Below are 19285 nucleotides of genomic sequence, written 5' to 3'. Positions count from 1 at the left end.
GTTTGAAACGTTAAAAACGTGTATTGAGACACCAGCATTCTGTTGTGCTCAGTCCCACTGATTTTGAGTGTAAAAGTGCATTTGTGAAAGAATCTCTGGCTGTATGGTTCTTGTTCCTCTCGCTGGTTTGACGAGTCGTATTGCCTGTACAGCTCGAGCTGACCTGAACCCTCGTATCAATGTGAATCCTACAAGGTTGGCAAAACAAAGCATAACGCAGCAGTACACTAGCAAGGAGACCAGAGGCCATTCTTTTTCAATGGATGTCTTGGAGGAGATGCTTAAGTGCACTAAATAAACTGATTTTATGAGCTAACAGCTCATCACTTAATGAATTCAGCACCTGTCCACTAATCTTTAACGTGTTTTACACATAACAGTCCATTTGGAGTGAACTATGTGTAGAGTTTAATACGATAAAATTGCTGTTTTATAAGATTGTCTGAGCTCACTGCCCTATTGGCCACATAAAGGCTTGAATTTGTGGTTGAAACATTCCGTATTACGAAATTTACGTATGGATCGGGGGCGTAATTAATTGTTCATTTTTTAACGCATTATTTTTCACATAATTAATCGCTCTTCATTAAATGAACACATTAAATCAACAGCCCTAATATTAATATTTTGGAAGTGTCATGTTAAAGATGTGAAGCTGTATACTCTTTCTGACAAGGTTTGTGTGCTGAGGAGATTCACTGTCTCCCTCTACCCTGAAAGTGTACGTGGCTGCCATAGCAGCTCACCATGATACACTGGATGGGAGACCCTCACAACAGCGCAACCTGATCAACAGGTTCCTCAAAGGCGCGAGGAGGTTGAATCCTCCTAGACCGCGCCTGATCCCCTCTTGGGATCTCTCTGTGGTCCTACCTGCCCTACAGAGAGCCCCCTTTGAGCCCCTGGAGCAGGCCAAGCTCAGCACTCTGGCCTTGAAGACGTCCCTCCTGGTGATGCTCACTTCCATCAAGAGGGTGGGGCACCTGCAGGCACTCTCTGTTACCAGCGAATGCCTGGAGTTCGGGCCGGCACACTCTCACGTGATCTTGAGACTCCAGCCTGGTTACATGCCCAAGGATCCCACCACTCCTTTCGGGACCAGGTGGTGAACCTGCAAGTGCTCCATCCAGAGGAGGAAGACCTGGCCTTGTCATTGCTGTGTCCAGTTCGCACCATGTGCACCTATCTGGACCACACGCAGAGCTTTGTCTGTTTTGGAGGACAGCAAAAGGGGAAAGCTGTCTCCAAGCAGAGATTATCCCACTGGATTGTGGATGCCATTTTCCTTGCATACCAATCTCAGGACTTGCCACGCCCCTTGGGAGTCTGGGCGCACTCCACTAGAGGTGTTGCGTCCTCCTGGGCACTGGCAAGGGGGGCCTCTCTAGTAGACATATGCAGAGCTGCGGGTTGGGCTACACCCAATACCTTTACGAGGTTTTATAACCTACGCATAGACCTGGTTTTGACCCGAGTGTTACACGGTAACAGCAGGTAGTCCGGGCGGCCGGTTGGGTGTACCGCTTGCATTGCGCCTTTCCCCTTTTTTCAAAGATGATAATGTGTGCTTTTTTGTCCACAACAGTCCCCGTACCAGTTAACTCCGGACGCCTCTTTAATTCGGACGACTCTCTATCGGCTCCTCAGCATAAATCTGAATGAGTGATGCACGCCATCTCCTTTTATACCCGTATGTCCGGGGCGGAGAGTGGCATGCAAATTTCACTTGCCAATTTTTATTGGCCTTTTCTATTTTAAGCAAAGGTGATTGGGGCTCTCAAGATTGAACCCCTAGTGTCACTACATCGACACAACATCTCGTTCCCTCCATCAGGGAACAGAGGTTACATCAGTAACCAAGAAGTTTTGGCAAGTCGTTCAGGACATCTACTTTGTGCATGACACAAGTAATTTTTCCAACAATTGTTTACAGACAGATTGTTTCACTTTTAATTGACTATATCACAATTCCAGTGGGTCAGAAGTTTACATACACGAAGTTAACTGTGCCTTTAAGCAGCTTGGAAAATTCCAGAAAATTATGTCAAGCCTTTAGACAATTAGCCAATTAGCTTCTGATAGAAGGTGTACTGAATTGGAGGTGTACCTATGGATGTATTTTAAGGCCTATCTTTAAACTTAGTGCCTCTTTGCTTGACGTCATGGGAAAATAAAAAGAAATCAGCCAAGACCTCAGAAAAAAAAATTGTGGACCTCCACAAGTCTTGTTCATCCTTGGGAGCAATTTTCAAATGCCTGAAGGTACCACGTTCATCTGTACACTATGGGATCATGCAGCCATCATACAGCTCAGGAGGGAGATGCATTCTGTCTCCTAGAGATGAACGTAGTTTGATGCAAAAAGTGCAAATCAATCCCAGAACAACAGCAAAGAACCTTGTGAAGATGCTGGAGGAAACAGATAGACAAGTATCTATATCCACAGTAAATCATGTCGTTTATCGACATAACCTGAAAGGCTGCTCAGCAAGGAAGAAACCACTGCTCCAAAACTGCAATAAAAAAGCCAGACTACAGTTTGCAAGTGCACATGGGGACAAAGATCTTACTTTTTGGAGAAATGTCCTCTGGTCTAATGAAACAAAATTGTTACTGTTTGACCATAATGACCATCGTTATGTTTGGAGGAAAAAGGATGAGGCTTGCAAGCTGAAGAACACCATACCAACTGTGATGCATGGGGGTGGCAGCATCATGTTGTGGGGGGGGCTTTGCTGCAGGAGGGACTGGTGCACTTCACAAAATAGATGGCATCACGAGGAAGGAAAATTATTTGGATATATTGAAGCAACATCTCAAGACATCAGCCAGGAAGTTAAAGCTCTGTCGCAAATAGGTCTTCCAAATGGACAGTGACCCCAAGCATACCTCCAAGGTTGTGGCAAAATGGCTTAAGGACAACAAACTCAAGGTATTGGAGTGGCCATCACAAAGCCCTGACTTCAATCCAATAGAAAATTTGTGGGCAGAACTGAAAAAGCGTGTGCGAGCAAGGAGGCCTATAAACCCGACTCAGTTACACCAGTTCTGTCTGGAGGAATGGGCCAAAACTCCAGCAACTTATTGTGAGAAGCTTGTGGAAGGCTTTCCAAAATGTACAACAAAGTATATGTAAACTTCTGACCCACTAGGAATGTGATGAAAGAAATAAAAGCTGAAACAAATCATTTTCTCTATAATTATTCTGTCATTTCACATTCTTAAAATAAAGTAGTGATCCTAACTGACCTAAGACAGGGAATGTTTCTATGATTAAATGTCAGGAATTGTGAAAAACTGAGTTTAAATGTGTTTGGCTAAGGTGTATGTAAACTTCTGACTTATATTTTTAATGGCTCTCTGTTGCATCCTACTGAAAAGTGTTTCTTCCTCTACAAGAGAATGCCAGAATTTTATTTTAAAATACGCTCCTCTTTATAAAAGATTATTTAATTAGGACACCCTCAGGTTCCTATGAACATACTCCATGCTCCATTTGACCTAGTTCTCTTGTCACTGCATTGACACCTGCCATTTAAAATCAATAATTTGTATTTACTCTCTTCTATTTTTTACATGCTTATGCAATCTGATGTTATTTTAGAAACTCTGCTTGACCAATGAAATACTACAGCTAATGAGTGGAACGATGTCATCTTCTCCTGAAGGCATTGGTTTTGCTGAGAAATAAACTGAAATTTACGAATTATATTTCAGTGACAAATTTGACATCTGTTGTGCGTTCACAGGGGCTAGCTTTGTTTTAAACACTAAAGTGGTAATATAAATTGGTATGTATGAAGTTAGGTCACTTTTGAATTTGACACAGCAAAGAAGTGAAACACTGAAGTGAGACAAATAATTGGTCTGTCAACCTTGCTCGCCGTGTGCCAAAGGCCCCTTTTAATCCCTGTCCATTACTATAGTAACCACATTAGCTCCACACCTGTGCCACATCTTAATCTTTGGACTCCAATGTTTTTTGTAATATTTTCCATGGTATAGGGCTTATAAACCAGTTTTTATGTTTTTCTCAGGAAAACACACTTGTTTCTATTGACATTTACAGTGCATCCGGAAAGTATTCACAGTGCTTCACTTTTTCCACATTTTGCTATGTTACAGCCTTATTCCAAAATGGATTAAATTCATTATTTTCCTCAATTCTACAAACAATACCCCATAATGACAACGTGAAAGAAGTTTGTTTGAAATCTTTGCAAATTTATTAAAAACAACAAAAAAAAAACACACATGTTCATAAGTATTCACAGCCTTTGCTCAATACTTTGTTGAAGCACCTTTGGCACCAATTACAGCCTCAAGTTTTTTTGAATATGATGCTACAAGCTTGGCACACCTAATTTTGGGCAGTTTCTCCCATTCTTCTTTGCAGGACCTTTCAAGCTCCATCAGGTTGGATGGGGAGCATCGGTGCACAGCCATTTTCAGATCTGTCCAGAGATGTTCAATCGGGTTCAAGTCTGGGCTCTGGCTGGGCCACTCAAGGACATTCACAGAGTTGTCCCGGAGCCACTCCTTTGTTATCTTGGCTGTGTGCTTAGGGTTGTTGTCCTGTTGGAAGATGAACCTTCGCCCCAGTCTGAGGTCCAGAGAGCTCTGGATCAGGTTTTCATCAAGGATGTCTCTGTACATTACTGCATTCATCTTTCCCTCTATCCTGACTAGTCTCCCAGTTCCTGCCGCTGAAAAACATACCCACAGCATGATGCTGCCACCACCATGCTTCACTATAGGGATGGTATTGGCCAGGTGATGAGTGGTGCCTGGTTTCCAGACATAACACTTGACATTCAGGCCAATCTTTGTTTCTCATGGTCTGAGAGTTCTTCGGGTGCCTTTTGGCAAACACCAGGCGGGCTGTCATGTGCCTTTTACTGAGGAGTGGCTTCTGTCTGGCCACTCTACCATACAGGCCTGATTGGTGGAGTGCTGCAGAGATGGTTGTTCTTCTGGAAGGTTCTCCTTTCTCCACAGAGGAATGCTGGAGCTCTGTCAGAGTGACCATTGGGTTCTTGGTCACCTCCTTGACTAAGGCCCTTCTCCCCGGCTCTAGGAAGAGTCCTGGTGGTTCCAAACTTCTTCCATTTACGGATGATGGAGGCCACTGTGCTCACTGGGACCTTCAATGCTGCAGACATTTTTCTGTACCCTTCCCCAGATCTGTGCCTTGATACAATCCTGTCTCAGAGGTCTATAGACAATTCCTTCTGCCTTGGAGTGTCATGGCAAAGGCTGTGAATACTTATGTATATGTGATCGTTTTTTTATTTTTAATAAATTTGCAAAGATTTCAAACAAACTTCTTTCACGTTGTCATTATGGGGTATTGTTTGTAGAATTTTGAGGAAAATAATGAATTTAATCAATTTTGGAATAAGGCTGTAACATAACAAAATGTGGAAAAAGTGAAGTGCTATGAATACTTTCCGGATGCACTGTATACTGTACAATTACCTTTTTACTGCCTAGCATTTACAGAAAAGGCAAATCAGGGTTTAATCAGAAGAGGCAGCAAACCTAGAAGAGCACAGGCCTAATATTGACTGGGCAGCAATACCTACTCATTTATCTTCTCAGTTCTCTCCTTTTTAAAGGAGATAAGTCTTTTTATGCATTTCACGTTTCACTCACTGTATCTTTTGCCTTCTCAGTAAGGATGTGTACATACAGTATTAAACTTGAACAGAGTAGGAAGAAGTCTTTTTGATCTATTGTTTTACTCTCAATTGTTTTTAGGTGCTAGCCACTGGGCTGGTCCCAAAGGAAAGTGTGCTGTTTGGAGTAAAGCCAAATTCATTGCTAGGAGAGATATGAGAGCAAAGGAGTTGGAGCAAGGCTTAGCCATTAATTATTTAGTCAGGAAATAGGGAAAAGCAAGTGCTGAAATCTCGCATTGGGAATAACAGCTTCAGTAGAAGAAAACTTTCTTCTCACGCATTAGAGAGCACTCTTGAGGGTTCAAAAAGTAAGACTTGGACACTAGGGTTCTTTGTTTAAATCTGATGATTCATTTTGTCTTTGAATAAGCCAAGCACAATTTATCTGAGGAGACCACCTGCTTCAGAAAGTCAGGATGTTTGCTGTGCATCTGCTGTCCTTTTACTTCTCAAAACTGCAGGAGGATCAGATAAAGAAGGTAACTTTATCATAAAACATCGCAACTTGTAAAAATAGTTGTTTTTAAGCAAAAGCACATTTTCATTTGCAGTCATATGATTATCTTTATCACAATGACAGTTTCTAGAAGAACCACAGTTTTCTACAAGTTACAGGTACAACTATAGTTTATGTTTCAACATATTAACTTTTGTAATCCCCCAGTCAGGATGTTCTGTATGTAATATCTGTACATTAAATGTCTGTGTTTGTTTTCACCTATATGGTTTTTGTTTGTGAATGTGTCTTTGGGATTTTCTTTGCTTTCTTTTGTGATATTCTATGCTGACAGTAAGAGTTTGTTTATACTATCAACAAGTGGTGTAGTAGTGTCTGATGAGGTGGGCACACTGTGAATTTATGAAGGAATGATTTGATATCACGAGAAAAAGGGACCACCGACAGCAGTAAAAAGCAAAAAAGCAACAACAAAAAAAGACATTTTATATAAAGGGACACAGTTGTCCAGCATCTGTGAAGAGCATCAAAAACTAGCACTTGTGCAAAAACATGCAGTATTTTCACAATGTTTAATTGCATACGTTACATTTAACGTGTATGTATTTACGTTTAGCAGGGGAAAAAATGTACAGCGCAAATCATGGTTATTCCAGGAATGCTTGTGTATCAGCATTAGACGCAGGAAATGTCCCGCCCCTTGCTGAAACGGAAATTATTATTGGTTAGCAAATATTCAGTCGCATCTGAAATGAACGTTCTGATTGGTGGATAAGCTGAGTCGAACTGTCTTTCTTGTCAGTGTCATCAGTTGCGCTCACGTGGCTGTGTCCTCCGCAGGTCGCATACGTCATCGAGACTGTCTCGTTTCAGAAAAGCGAGTAGGACACTTCGAATACGACCTTCTTTCACGGGAATTCAGAGGATGAATGAGGTGTATCCTTCGTGGGCACTCACAACCCACAATTCTTTGCTTCAACGGAAATGTCTAAAAAAAAATGACGCCAATTTGCCCGTAAATATGATGTTCAAACGCAAGGAAAGTTAATTCCCAAGTTGAAGCACCGCAGTAGATGGGTACAGAGTATAAAATATGTATAATTATATTAATATATAATTAAAATAAAGTATTAGACTAAAAGTACACCTGTAAAATCTATTTTCTTTTCTCTTTACATCATTATAACTCTCCTAAAATGTACCTCATACATTCCCTTCCAGAGGGACTTTGTTCCCTTCTCACTCAAAGCGCTCGCGCTTGTTAAAGAGTGGCGTGTTGTCATAGCAACCATGTTACGTTCCGTTTCTGTTTGTCCTACGAAGGCCGTCTAGTTTAAATGAGGCTTGTTTAAAGGAGGACACTCGGTATACTGCAGCCTTAAAAGGACGCTTCCTACCTAGCACGCAGCCTTCCAAACGAGACACATTAGACTGAAAAAGTTCCGGGTCAAGAGACTACTCGTTGTTCTTGCGGGCATACGTATCATCAATTATTTCAGGTGGGCATGCGCAAAATCTTCAGAAAGATAGGTGGGCATTTGGCGGATGCCTGCGTATGCCCTACACTACTGCTATCAGTGTATTGTCAGACCTTGCCTTGTCCTTTTGATGAATGTGATTTCACTGTGACCTGTGGAATCATTAACTCTCTTTGCACACGTGCTTTTGTGTGGACAGATAAATGACTATATGAGGATAAAGGACCTTGACCTCCTAGTACATTTATGGGAGTGATTTTTATTTCCACGGAAGTCCACACCTTTATATTTAGTGACCAGAAATATGCACCATAACTATTTTATAGCCTAATTTTGTAGACGTATTAGTAGCCTCTTTTAATTTTTTGTCTTGAATTCAGTCTCTTACTTCATTCTGTAGTTCACTTTAAAGCTGTCCGATATATACATATATATATATATCACTTTACAACAGTATGTATTCTAAACAGACCTAGGTTATCTTTCATGTCATAATTGCACTGGGTCACTAAACTTATAAGTATTATGCTTTTTGTTTGGACGTTGTTTTTTTCTAATTCCCTTGAAATACACTATATTGACAAAAGTATTCGCTCATCTGCCTTTAGACGCATATGAACTTAAGTGACATCCCATTCTTAATCCATAGGGTTTAATATGATGTCGGCCCACCCTTTGCAGCTATAACAGCATCAACTCTTCTGGGAAGGCTTTCCACAAGGTTTAGGAGTGTGTTTATGGGAATTTTTGACCATTCTTCCAGAAGCGCATTTGTGAGGTCAGACACTGATGTTGGACGAGAAGGCTTGGCTCACAGTCTTCGCTCTAATTCATCCCAAAGGTGCTCTGTCGGGTTGAGGTCAGGACTCTGTGCAGGCCAGTCAAGTTCTTCCACACCAAACTCGCTCATCCATGTCTTTATGGACCTTGCTTTGTGGACTGGTGCGCAGTCATGTTGGAACAGGAAGGGGCCATCCCCAAACTGTTCCCACAAAGTAGGGAGCATGGAATTGTCCAAAATCTCTTGGTATGCTGAAGCATTCAGAGTTCCTTTCACTGGAACTAAGGGGCCAAGCCCAGCTCCTGAAAAACAACCCCACACCATAATCCCCCCTCCACCAAACTTCACAGTTGGCACAATGCAGTCAGACAAATACCGTACTCCTGGCAACTGCCAAACCCAGACTCATCCATCAGATTGCCAGATGGAGAAGCTTGATTCGTCACTCCAGAGAACGCGTCTCCACTGCTCTAGAGTCCAGTGGCGGCGTGCTTTACATCACTGCATCCGACGCTTTGCATTGCACTTGGTGATGTATGGCTTGGATGCAGCTGCTCAGCCATGGAAACCCATTCCATGAAGCTCTCTACACACTGTTCTTGAGCTAATCTGAAGGCCACATGAACTTTGGAGGTCTGTAGCGATTGACTCCGCAGAAAGTTGGTGACCTCTGCGCACTATGCGCCTCAGCATCCGCTGACCCCGCTCTGTCATTTTACGTGGCCTACCACTTCGTGGCTGAGTTGCTGTCATTCCCAATCGCTTCCACTTTGATATAATACCACTGACAGTTGACTGTGGAATATTTAGTAGCGTGGAAATTTCATGACTGGACTTGTTGCACAGGTGGCATCCTATCACAGTACCACACTGGAATTCACTGAGCTCCTGAGAGCGGCCCATTCTTTCACAAATGTTTGTAGCAGTCTGCATGCCTAGGTGCTTCATTTTATACACCTGTGGCCATGGAAGTGATTGGAACACCTGAATTCAATTATTTGGATGGGTGAGCGAATACTTTTGGCAATATAGTGTATGTATAATTACATTTTATACAATATGTATATATACAGTAGATTTATATATATATATATATATATATATATATATATATATATATATATATATATATATATATATATATATATATATATATATATCAGTACTAGCAGCAGAAATCCTCAGTATTTTTGTCTATTTTTTATTTATTTTGTTGTTTTTATTTATTTATTTAAACATTGCAACAGAGACTTCAAAACATAGTAGTTTTTATATTTTATGTGGATTTCATTGTTTCAACTTGTTGTGATTCTCAACAGGTCGACAGATATCTGTATGCAATGCGCCTATCTGATGAGCAGTTGGCAGACATATCTGCTCGGTTTCGCCTGGAGATGGAGAAAGGATTGTCAAGTGAGAGCAACGAAACAGCTGCAGTAAAGATGCTCCCAACCCACGTTTATTCAACACCCGATGGCTCAGGTGCATTAACATGGCACGTGGCAACTTCCTCAGGCCAATTTTGTCACTTTTTCACTTGAGCAATTAGAAATAAGGATCTATGATCTAAGTGAGTTATTAACAGTGTTTATGATGGCTTGCTACATGTTCTGTACTATGGATTCTGCCTGCTGTAGAGAAGGGCGAGTTTCTGGCATTGGATCTGGGAGGTTCAAAATTCAAGGTACTACAAGTGAAAGTTTCAGAAGATGGAAAGGGGAAAGTACAGATGGAGAGTGAAACCTTTCCAATCCCTGAAGAGATCCTAGATGGTAGAGGAACTGAGGTAAGTATATTGAAATCACTGCCTATAACAGGTGGCTTTTCATGTGAATAAAAAAGGTGTGCGAAAGCAGGGTGTTTACCAAACAGTAAGATATGATTCATACAATTTATACAAAGGCCAGTAAGCAATTAAGTATTTATTCACCATTGTGAAATGTGCAGTGAACAACCTGACCCTAGGTTTTAAATCATATTTAACAATATAGATAAGAACAAGGACAAGATACAGATTATTGTCTTATTACAAAGCATAATCAAATGTCATATAGTTTAAAGATGTCATTTTTTGTGTTTAAATTTTTAATCGAATTAATTACGTAATTTTGTCAATTAATAAATCAAAGTAATTACAATTAATAGCATATCAGTATTTCCAGAGAAATGCAGCCAAATAAAAATAATTCAATATATAATGATTAAATAATTTATTATAATAAAATTATTGTATTTAAATAACTATAAATAGAATATATACAGTAAATAGAATAATTAAGATAATTAAAATACATTAATGTGGCAGACAAGTACAGCATTGATTAAGCACAAGATAATTCTGGTGCCTTTGGCAAGATCCCTATTGGCACTCCTGTCAGAGGGTGGGGGTTGAGGGGTGTATTTGGGGTTGCGCGGTGGCGGCCTCCTCTTTGGCACCCTCCTAGTAGGTGGCACTCTAGGCGACCGCCATATTATTCCATATTATTGAACATGCCTGTTGTTAGCCAAAGTTCACACCAATCCATTTTGCAATATAATTCGTCAGTCTGTCTGAGGTAGATTTATTATAAGGACTTTTCACGGACGCATTTATGTACTGTACACATGCGTCCGATGGGTGCTTTTGAAACTTAGACAAACTAAGTGGCTCTGTGGCGCTGTCAAAAATGTTCTCTGTTTGTTTGAGCATCCTGGGACTCCCCTTCACCCGACACGGCAACATTGGATCAACTAATGCTGTGGGTTTGGGGTGTAACTATCTGTTTGTATGACCAATGAAAGACAGGAGAGTATTCAGGGAATGCTGTTTGAAAACAATAATTAGTTTTGCAATACTGTTTGTTTGATAGAAATTACATACTAAAACCTTTTTATGAAATAATTAGAATTGCCTCTCCTTTTTTATCTTGCAGCTTTTTGAGCATGTGGCAGAATCTTTGAAAGGTTTTCTACAGAAGCACCACATTAACCAGAAAAGAAAACCTCTTGGCTTCACTTTCTCTTTCCCCTGTGCGCAGTCTAAAATAGATGAGGTACAGTACCACTGACTTTGTTGTCATATAATTCCACACATTCTTAAACTGCTTTAATTGGATCAAGGTGCTCAATGCATTGCTGATGTACTGTATTGGTAATGGAATCAATACAACAGTCAAAGGAATGAGTGAACATCCCAATCAGTAATTTTCCTCACTGTCCTGTTTGGTTTGTTTTGACACAGGGTGTCCTATTGTCATGGTCAAAGAATTTCAAGGCCAGAGGTGTTCAAGGGACCAATATTGTGCAGTCATTAAGGAAAGCCATTAAGAAAGTTGGCGTATGAATATAATTTCTTTCTCTCGTCATTTACACTGAAAAAACTGAGCTACTTTTGCTATTCCAGATCACATTTAAGCATGTTTCAGCAGGTATCGCTGTAATATTGGTAATCAAGTCTGGTCTTCTGCTTATCCTGTGTTGTGTGTGAAGGAAGTTGATGTAGATGTCCTGGCTATGGTCAATGACACAGTGGGAACCATGATGACCTGTGGATATGATGACCAGAACTGTGAGGTGGGAGTTATTATAGGTAAGACCTCACTGGCCACCCAATTCTTTAATAGTTTTGTAACACAAAAAAATATATTTCTTCTGATGCCTGAGAAAAAAATCTTAAGGGTTATGCAAAATAGACAGGGCAGGCTAGCTGTCTCCTAAAAGGACGATTTGAGATTACATTTTTGCCACAATCTGCTTCCTCAGGTACTGGCACTAATGCGTGTTACATGGAGGAGATGAGACACATTGACCAAGTGGAAGGAGATGAAGGCAGAATGTGTATCAATACTGAATGGGGGGCTTTTGGAGATGATGGTGTGCTTGATGATTTCATCACAGATTTTGATCGTGAAATAGACGCTGCCTCAATTAATCCAGGAAAACAGCTGTAAATCCTATTTGATGCACAACAGAATATAATCAGATTCCACTTGCATAAACATATAAATAAATATTCCCAATATGTTGGGTAATTCTAGTACAACAAGTACATTTAGCTCAGATTGTCAATTAAAGATTTCTGTGATTTGGATTTAGTCTATATGTATTACCGTTGGAAAAGCTAATGATAGAATGTGATGTTCATACACAACTCTTGTTCTATCTCCAGTTTTGAAAAAATGATCAGTGGTATGTACATGGGAGAGCTTGTGAGACTTATCCTGCTGAAGATGGCCAAAAATGGTCTACTCTTTCATGGCCAAGTCACTGATGCTCTTCGAACCAAGGGAAAGTTCCAGACCGACCATATCTGCTTGATTGAACAGTGAGAAGAAATACAGACGAATGTAATCCGATATTGTCTGGGTTTCAAAAAGCAATACACTTTTCTAACTCTGAGGAATCCTATGCCAACCCTTTATTACCACTATTAAGCATTGATTTTTCTTGTTTTAGGCATTATCTGTGAATATTAGAGCATTTTTTTGTAATATGTTTTACAAGATTGCTTGGTAGTCTAACTGGTAGATGTTTCCAGGTATAAAGGTGGTTTGGAGAACACCAAGGAGATCCTGAGGGAACTGGGACTGAATCCTTCGGACAATGACTGCATCGCTGTCCAACATGTGTGCACTATCGTCTCCTTCAGGTCAGCTAATCTGGTTGCTGCTGCCTTGGCTGCAGTCCTCACACGGATCAGAGAGAACAAGAAACTGAAGACCCTTCGTACCACTGTAGGAATGGATGGAACGGTCTACAGAACACATCCACAGTACGTCAGTTAGGATGCTTTTTGAGCGAATGCACATACAAAACGTTGAAGAATAGGTCACCCAAAATGTAAAATTCTCATTATTTTGTATTATTATTTTCATAATTTATGTGAAATGGTGGATTAGAGATGTCATTTAAACCCCACAATGTTCAGTACTTGTATTTGAATTTTGCAGGTACCCCAAAAGGCTCCATAAAGTGGTCCGGCGTCTGGTATCAGATTGTCATGTCCGTTTTGTGCTCTCTGAAAGTGGCAGTGCAAAAGGTGCAGCCATGGTGACTGCAGTTGCTCTGCGATTAGCTTCTCAACGTAAGGAGATCGATGACATCCTAGCTGCTTTCTTCTTAAACTCCACACAGCTCCAGGAAGTGAAGGAGAAAATGCGTGTTGAGTTGGAGAGAGGCTTGAGAAAAGATTCCCATCCCACTGCGCCAGTAAAAATGCTGCCCACCTATGTTTACAGGACTCCAGATGGGACAGGTATGGAAAACTAGCCTACTGAAAGCAATCATGGTGGCAAACAATCTTTTTTGAATTCAAAGTTATTTTGTGCTTTTTGGTTTATTTATTTTTGGACAGAAGGATATGAGCGATTTTTATATTATAAAAGTGAAACTTGTAAAAAAATAATTCATTTAAAATGAAAAAACTAAAGGTATCATGAAAGAAAAGCAAAAGTAATTAATGATGTAAATTAAGATAATATAATGATTATTTGTAAAACCAGTTCTGAGGGGATGCACATTTCACATGATCGCGATAGAAACAATTCTAAAAAGTTTCGGTATATCGATTGAACTTGTATATCATCCACCCCAACCACGAAGATAATTGATACGTTTTTTTCTTGGCATTGAATGTTACTTCTTGCACAGAGAGAGGAAAGTTCCTTGCCTTGGATCTCGGAGGAACCAATTTCCGTGTATTGGTGGTTAAGATTCGTACTGGTTTGCGTAAATCTGTCCGGATGTACAACAAGATTTATGCCATTCCACTGGAGATCATGCAGGGCACAGGAGAGGAGGTGAATGCTGTCAACTTATACTCCTAATCAACATTTGTTAAAGGAACAGTTCACCCAAAATTAAAAATGCCTTCATTTTATCACCCTCATGCCATCCCAGATGTGTATGACTTTCTTTCTTCTGCTGAACACAAAGATATTTAGATGAATATTTCAGCTCTATATGTCCTCACAATGCAAGTGAATGGGTACCAAAATTTTGAAGCTCCAAAAAGGCACATAAAGGCAGCATAAAATTCATCTATAAGAGTTAATCCATGTCTTCAGAAGGAATATCATAGGTGTAGGTGAGAAACAGATCAATATTGAAGTCCTTTATTGCTATAAATTCTCCTCCCTGCCCAGTAGGGAGGAGAATCACCAAAAACAAAAGAAGAATATGAAAGTAAAAATTTAGAATTACAATAAAAAGGACTTAGATATTGATCTGTTTTCCACCTACAACTATCATTTTGCTTACCACTGGAATTGTATGGATTACTTTTATGCTGCCTTTATGTGCTTTTTGAGCTTCAACATTTTTCTTACCATTCACTTTCATTGTGCGGACCTACGCAGCCGAGATATTCTTCTAAAAACATTTGTTTGTGTTCTGCTGAAGAAAGAAAGTAGTAAACATCTGAGATGGCATGAGGGTGAGTAAATGATGAGAGAATTGTCATTTTTGGGTGAACTATCCCTTTAAGTTCTGCTGTTGATATCATAGTCTTCAGTGTTGTCATTTATGATAATAAAGAAATTTAAATTAATTTAATCAATTTTTGTTTTATTTTATTGTTTATTTTATTTTTAATATACAAATAAATGCATTAATGTCACACATTTAACATTATTGTACTATTTGGGCTCATGATAGAAATGTATCTGTGCAACATTCACAATAAGAAATTTAAAGCTGACTTTTTTCCTTTCAGCTGTTTGACCACATAGTTCAGTGTATCTCTGATTTCTTGGACTTTATGGGGATGAAGAACACTCATTTGCCACTTGGCTTCACCTTCTCTTTCCCATGCAGTCAGACGGGTATTGATAAGGTTAAAAAAAAGCATTTACTGCAGCTTTCAGTTGTCACATTTTATATTTTTGCAAAAAGTTCTTCTAAACATGGCAATTTAAAATTCTCATGAAAATATACAGTAATTCTCACAATAAGTTGTTAAACTCTTTAAGACTGTAATGTTAAGTGGTCATACATACAAAATGCTTGAAATACACCATAAAATAAATTGCTCAAGCACATAGAAATGACAAATGGAATTCTCAATTGTTTTTCCTTGCCACTGCCTCTTGTATAATCAACTTCTTTAGGGAGATTTGGTCTGCTGGACAAAAGGCTTTAAAGCAACAGATTGTGAGGGGTCTGATGTTGTGGATATGCTGAGAGAGGCTATCAAAAGACGAAATGTGAGGGGAAAGCAAACATCATGTAGTTTTACAGTGATGAGCTCATAGCAGAGTGAACAGCAAATAGAGAATCACCATAACCATTTGATAATTATCATTATACAGAATTGTCATACTGTAATTTTAAAGTATTCTGAACACTGATCATGTTTGTAAATAGTCTGATTGTTATATTTTTTAATTTGCTCTTTCAGGAATTTGACCTGGATATCGTTGCTATAGTGAATGACACAGTTGGCACAATGATGACATGTGCATATGAGGACCCTAAATGTCAGATTGGTCTTATTGCTGGTATGTGTTAACCAAACCCTCCACAACTGTGTATACCATTCTGTGGTATTTGTTTGTGGCTTTATGATAACACCACAGAAACAATTCCAGTTTGTATGATTCCTAACTCTATAGGTACGGGCAGCAATGTGTGTTACATGGAGGAGATGAAGAACATTCAGTTTGTGGAAGGTGATGAAGGGCAGATGTGTGTGAACACTGAGTGGGGAGGTTTTGGGGAGAATGATAATATTGAGGACATCCGGACCAGATACGACAGAGAGGTGGACAGAGGCTCACTGAATGTAGGAAAACAAAGGTAAAGATGACCATTTGTTGTGATTTGCTGGCGATTGTACTTTTCTGCTCATTAAACATAGAGTAATGCTCACAGAAGGTAACATTAAAGGAATATTCCGGGTTCAATACAAGTGAAGCTCAACCGAAAGCATTTGTCGCATAATATTGATTACCACAAAAATAAATGTTGACTCGTATCTGCTTTTCTTTAAAAGAACCAAAAATCTAGGTTGCAGTGAGGCACTGACAATGTAAGTGAATGGGGGCCAATTTTTGGAAGGTTGAAAAGCAGAAATGTGAAGCTTATAATTTTATAAGTGCACTTACATTAATTATTCTGTTAAAACTCATGTATTGTTTGAGCTGTAAAGTTTAAATTGTAATTTTTATAGTCATTTTAGGGTTTGTTGACATTTCATCGTCATGGTAATGAAGTTGTAAAACTGGCTATAACTTCACAAAGAAAAGGTTTGTAAGTGATTTTATCACACAAATCTTGTTTACACACATATCCTGACACACAAGTCTTGTGGCTAGACTTTTGAAACGTTCAAAAATTGGCCCCCATTCACTTCCATTGTAAGTGCCTCATTGTAACCCAGGTTTTTTTTTTTTTAAAGAAAACTTTTAACTTTTGTGGTTATCAATATTATGCCACAAATGCTGTCGATTGAGCTTAACTTGTATTGAAACTGGAATTTTCCTTTAAAAAAATAGCTTTATTAAACTAAGTCTATGAGCTATTAAGTTTTACCTTGAGTTACTGTATTCTGGTATTTTGTAGTGTTGGTCTTTGACAATTGTGTAAGACAAATACTTTGATTGATTTTTTTTTCTCGCATTTGTCCACATGGAGGCAGTATAATATTAAGATATCAAAGCATGGGTAGAGGGCAAAAAGGTTTAGTTTAACTTTGGAATCTACCAATTTTTATACCATTCTTTTAGAATTATATTTGTGTATTTTATTGTATTTATTTATTTGATGCAATATACTGTAGAATCAAATACTCTTTATGATTTTTGTTTTTATTTCATGCAATATTTAACAACTATAATTTATTTAAAAAAATATTAAGTAAGCCATTGACAATGTGTCAGATTTTGCAAATAGAGCCAAATGTTATCCTCTCTTGTTACCAGGTTTGAAAAGATGACCAGCGGAATGTATTTGGGAGAGATTGTAAGGCAGATCCTGACTGACCTTACAAAACGTGGTCTTCTGTTTCGTGGTCACATCACAGAGCCACTAAAGACCAAAGGCATCTTTGAGACAAAGTTCCTCTCACAGATCGAGAGGTAACCATTCTTGACATAGAATATCCACATGACTCCCTCACTTGACTGTTGAACTCAACTTCACAAATATTTTGGCATCTACTTTATGTATCATGCTGTTATGGTTCAGCTTACTGTCTTGTGTCTAGCTTTTACCTTTAGTGCATTTTTTGTTTTGTATACATATTTGTTTATTAAACCTTTAACTTTGTTACTGCTTCTTGTATATAGCTGGCAATTATTTACTTAAGTGGCTGTTGAAGGTTTATATGATATATTTATTATGTCTCATTGGCCTTTTCTATTTACCAAGTGACCGTTTAGCACTATTGCAAGTGAGGTCCATTCTGCAGCATCTGGGCTTGGAGAGCACATGCGATGACAGTATTATCGTGAAAGAAGTGTGTGGAGCAGTTTCCCGCAGGGCTGCCCAGCTCTGTGGAGCAGGAATGGCTGCTGTTGTGGACAAAATTCGAGAGAACCGTGGGCTGGATCATCTGGAGATTACTGTGGGAGTTGATGGCACCCTTTACAAGTTGCATCCACAGTAAGTAAGATCAGTGGCTCATTTCACTAAAATATTTTTGAAGTGTTAGATTCAAATTCTAAACTTGACATTTCCCTTCTCATGACAGCTTCTCCACAATCTTAAAGGACACTGTCAGACAGCTTGCCCCTAACTGTAAGGTAGATTTCATCCTGTCAGAGGATGGCAGTGGGAAAGGTGCAGCCCTGATCACAGCTGTAGCACGGCAGTATAAGGACAAACAAGAACTTCGCTAGACCTTCAGACTGCTTTTCTCAGAGTACTGCTGCTTTTGTTTAAAGAGGATTTCTAAAAGTAATCAAAGATTATCAAATGTCACAGCTTTATTAGGTTTTTTTGCATGTTAAAATAAGTTCCATCAAGACCATTGGCAGAAAGGCATTCATTTATTATTATCATATTGTAATTATAATTTTATTTTGAATGTCTTGACAAGTGCAATAAAGATTGTATCAAAATGAGCCTGTTTCATGCTCATGTTCTCTACATTGCCTCTTTGCGGGTCATTTTTTCATTCACTCTCCTTTTGTTCAGACTCAGTGAGCGGTTTTGCATGGACAGTCAGAATGAATGGCTCACAGAGGCCAAACTAGAGGGGGCGGTGGCTCTGTGCAATGGAATGTCATGACAGTATTTGGCAGTAGCGATGCCCTGTGGTAGTGACAGAAAAGCTTGGGAACTAAGCACCTGAGGCAAACAAGATCTGCACTTTATTTTAAGCATTCAGTTGTATTTTTTTCTACTAATCACATTTTTTTTTCTTCTGGATACTACTGTGTATCTTCAAGGTGCACTCAGTAATTTTTTCCACATTAAAAAAGTTATACTCCTAAAGAAATTAATTGTAATTTTGAAAAATGTGTATAAAATCATGACCTCTCACATGAGATGAGGACTCTAATCATATCAGTATCCTGATAAAAGCTGTTTTATATACATGACCAGCTGAATACTACTCGCTTAATCTCAGTAACCATCTTGTTATTGGACACTTTCATTCATGGATTAAATTAATCATGGCTGATTGTGAATTTCTACAATGGCATCTGTAAAAAATATTGATTTTGAATTATGCTGTATCCACACCAATAGGTGTCACTGTAAGTCCAAGATGACACAAACAAAGAGTTACTGAGTGCCAGTGGCGGGCTGTGCATTAAAAGTCTAGGCCGTCAGTGTGATTCACCCTGTGCCTTTGGGCATCATACATTATGTTGCAGCTAACTAATAATGCCAATTGACATTTTAAAAACATGTCCACGCACGAAAGCCAGAACTTGAAACAACACTTAATGCTCAAGCAAGCCTA

At 39.2% G+C, this 19285-nt stretch overlaps 1 protein-coding gene across 5 annotated transcripts; it reads left to right on the top strand.

Annotated features, from left to right (window-relative positions):
• Positions 1–5897: 5897 nt before the first annotated feature.
• On the top strand, positions 5898–18456 carry LOC127413870 (hexokinase HKDC1-like). Of its 5 annotated transcripts, none has more exons than XM_051651387.1 (18): positions 5898–6160; positions 9717–9879; positions 10035–10183; positions 11310–11429; positions 11618–11713; positions 11866–11965; positions 12139–12322; positions 12545–12700; positions 12914–13147; positions 13326–13630; positions 14026–14174; positions 15089–15208; positions 15483–15578; positions 15773–15872; positions 15987–16170; positions 17295–17450; positions 17743–17976; positions 18065–18456. In XM_051651387.1, exons 1-18 carry the CDS (start codon positions 6098–6100, stop codon positions 18210–18212), a joined length of 2757 nt encoding a protein of 918 aa, XP_051507347.1. In that variant the 5' UTR covers positions 5898–6097; the 3' UTR covers positions 18213–18456. The 5 variants fall into 5 exon arrangements, with proteins under 5 accessions (XP_051507347.1, XP_051507349.1, XP_051507348.1 ...); XM_051651388.1 differs by lacking the exon at positions 5898–6160 and adding an exon at positions 9217–9403; XM_051651389.1 differs by lacking the exon at positions 11618–11713.
• The last annotated feature ends 829 nt before the right edge of the window (positions 18457–19285 follow it).

The sequence above is a fragment of the Myxocyprinus asiaticus genome, chromosome 23, assembly GCF_019703515.2.
Source record: "Myxocyprinus asiaticus isolate MX2 ecotype Aquarium Trade chromosome 23, UBuf_Myxa_2, whole genome shotgun sequence".
NCBI classification, from domain to species: domain Eukaryota; kingdom Metazoa; phylum Chordata; class Actinopteri; order Cypriniformes; family Catostomidae; genus Myxocyprinus; species Myxocyprinus asiaticus.
This window is presented reverse-complemented; position numbering and strand designations above follow the sequence as displayed.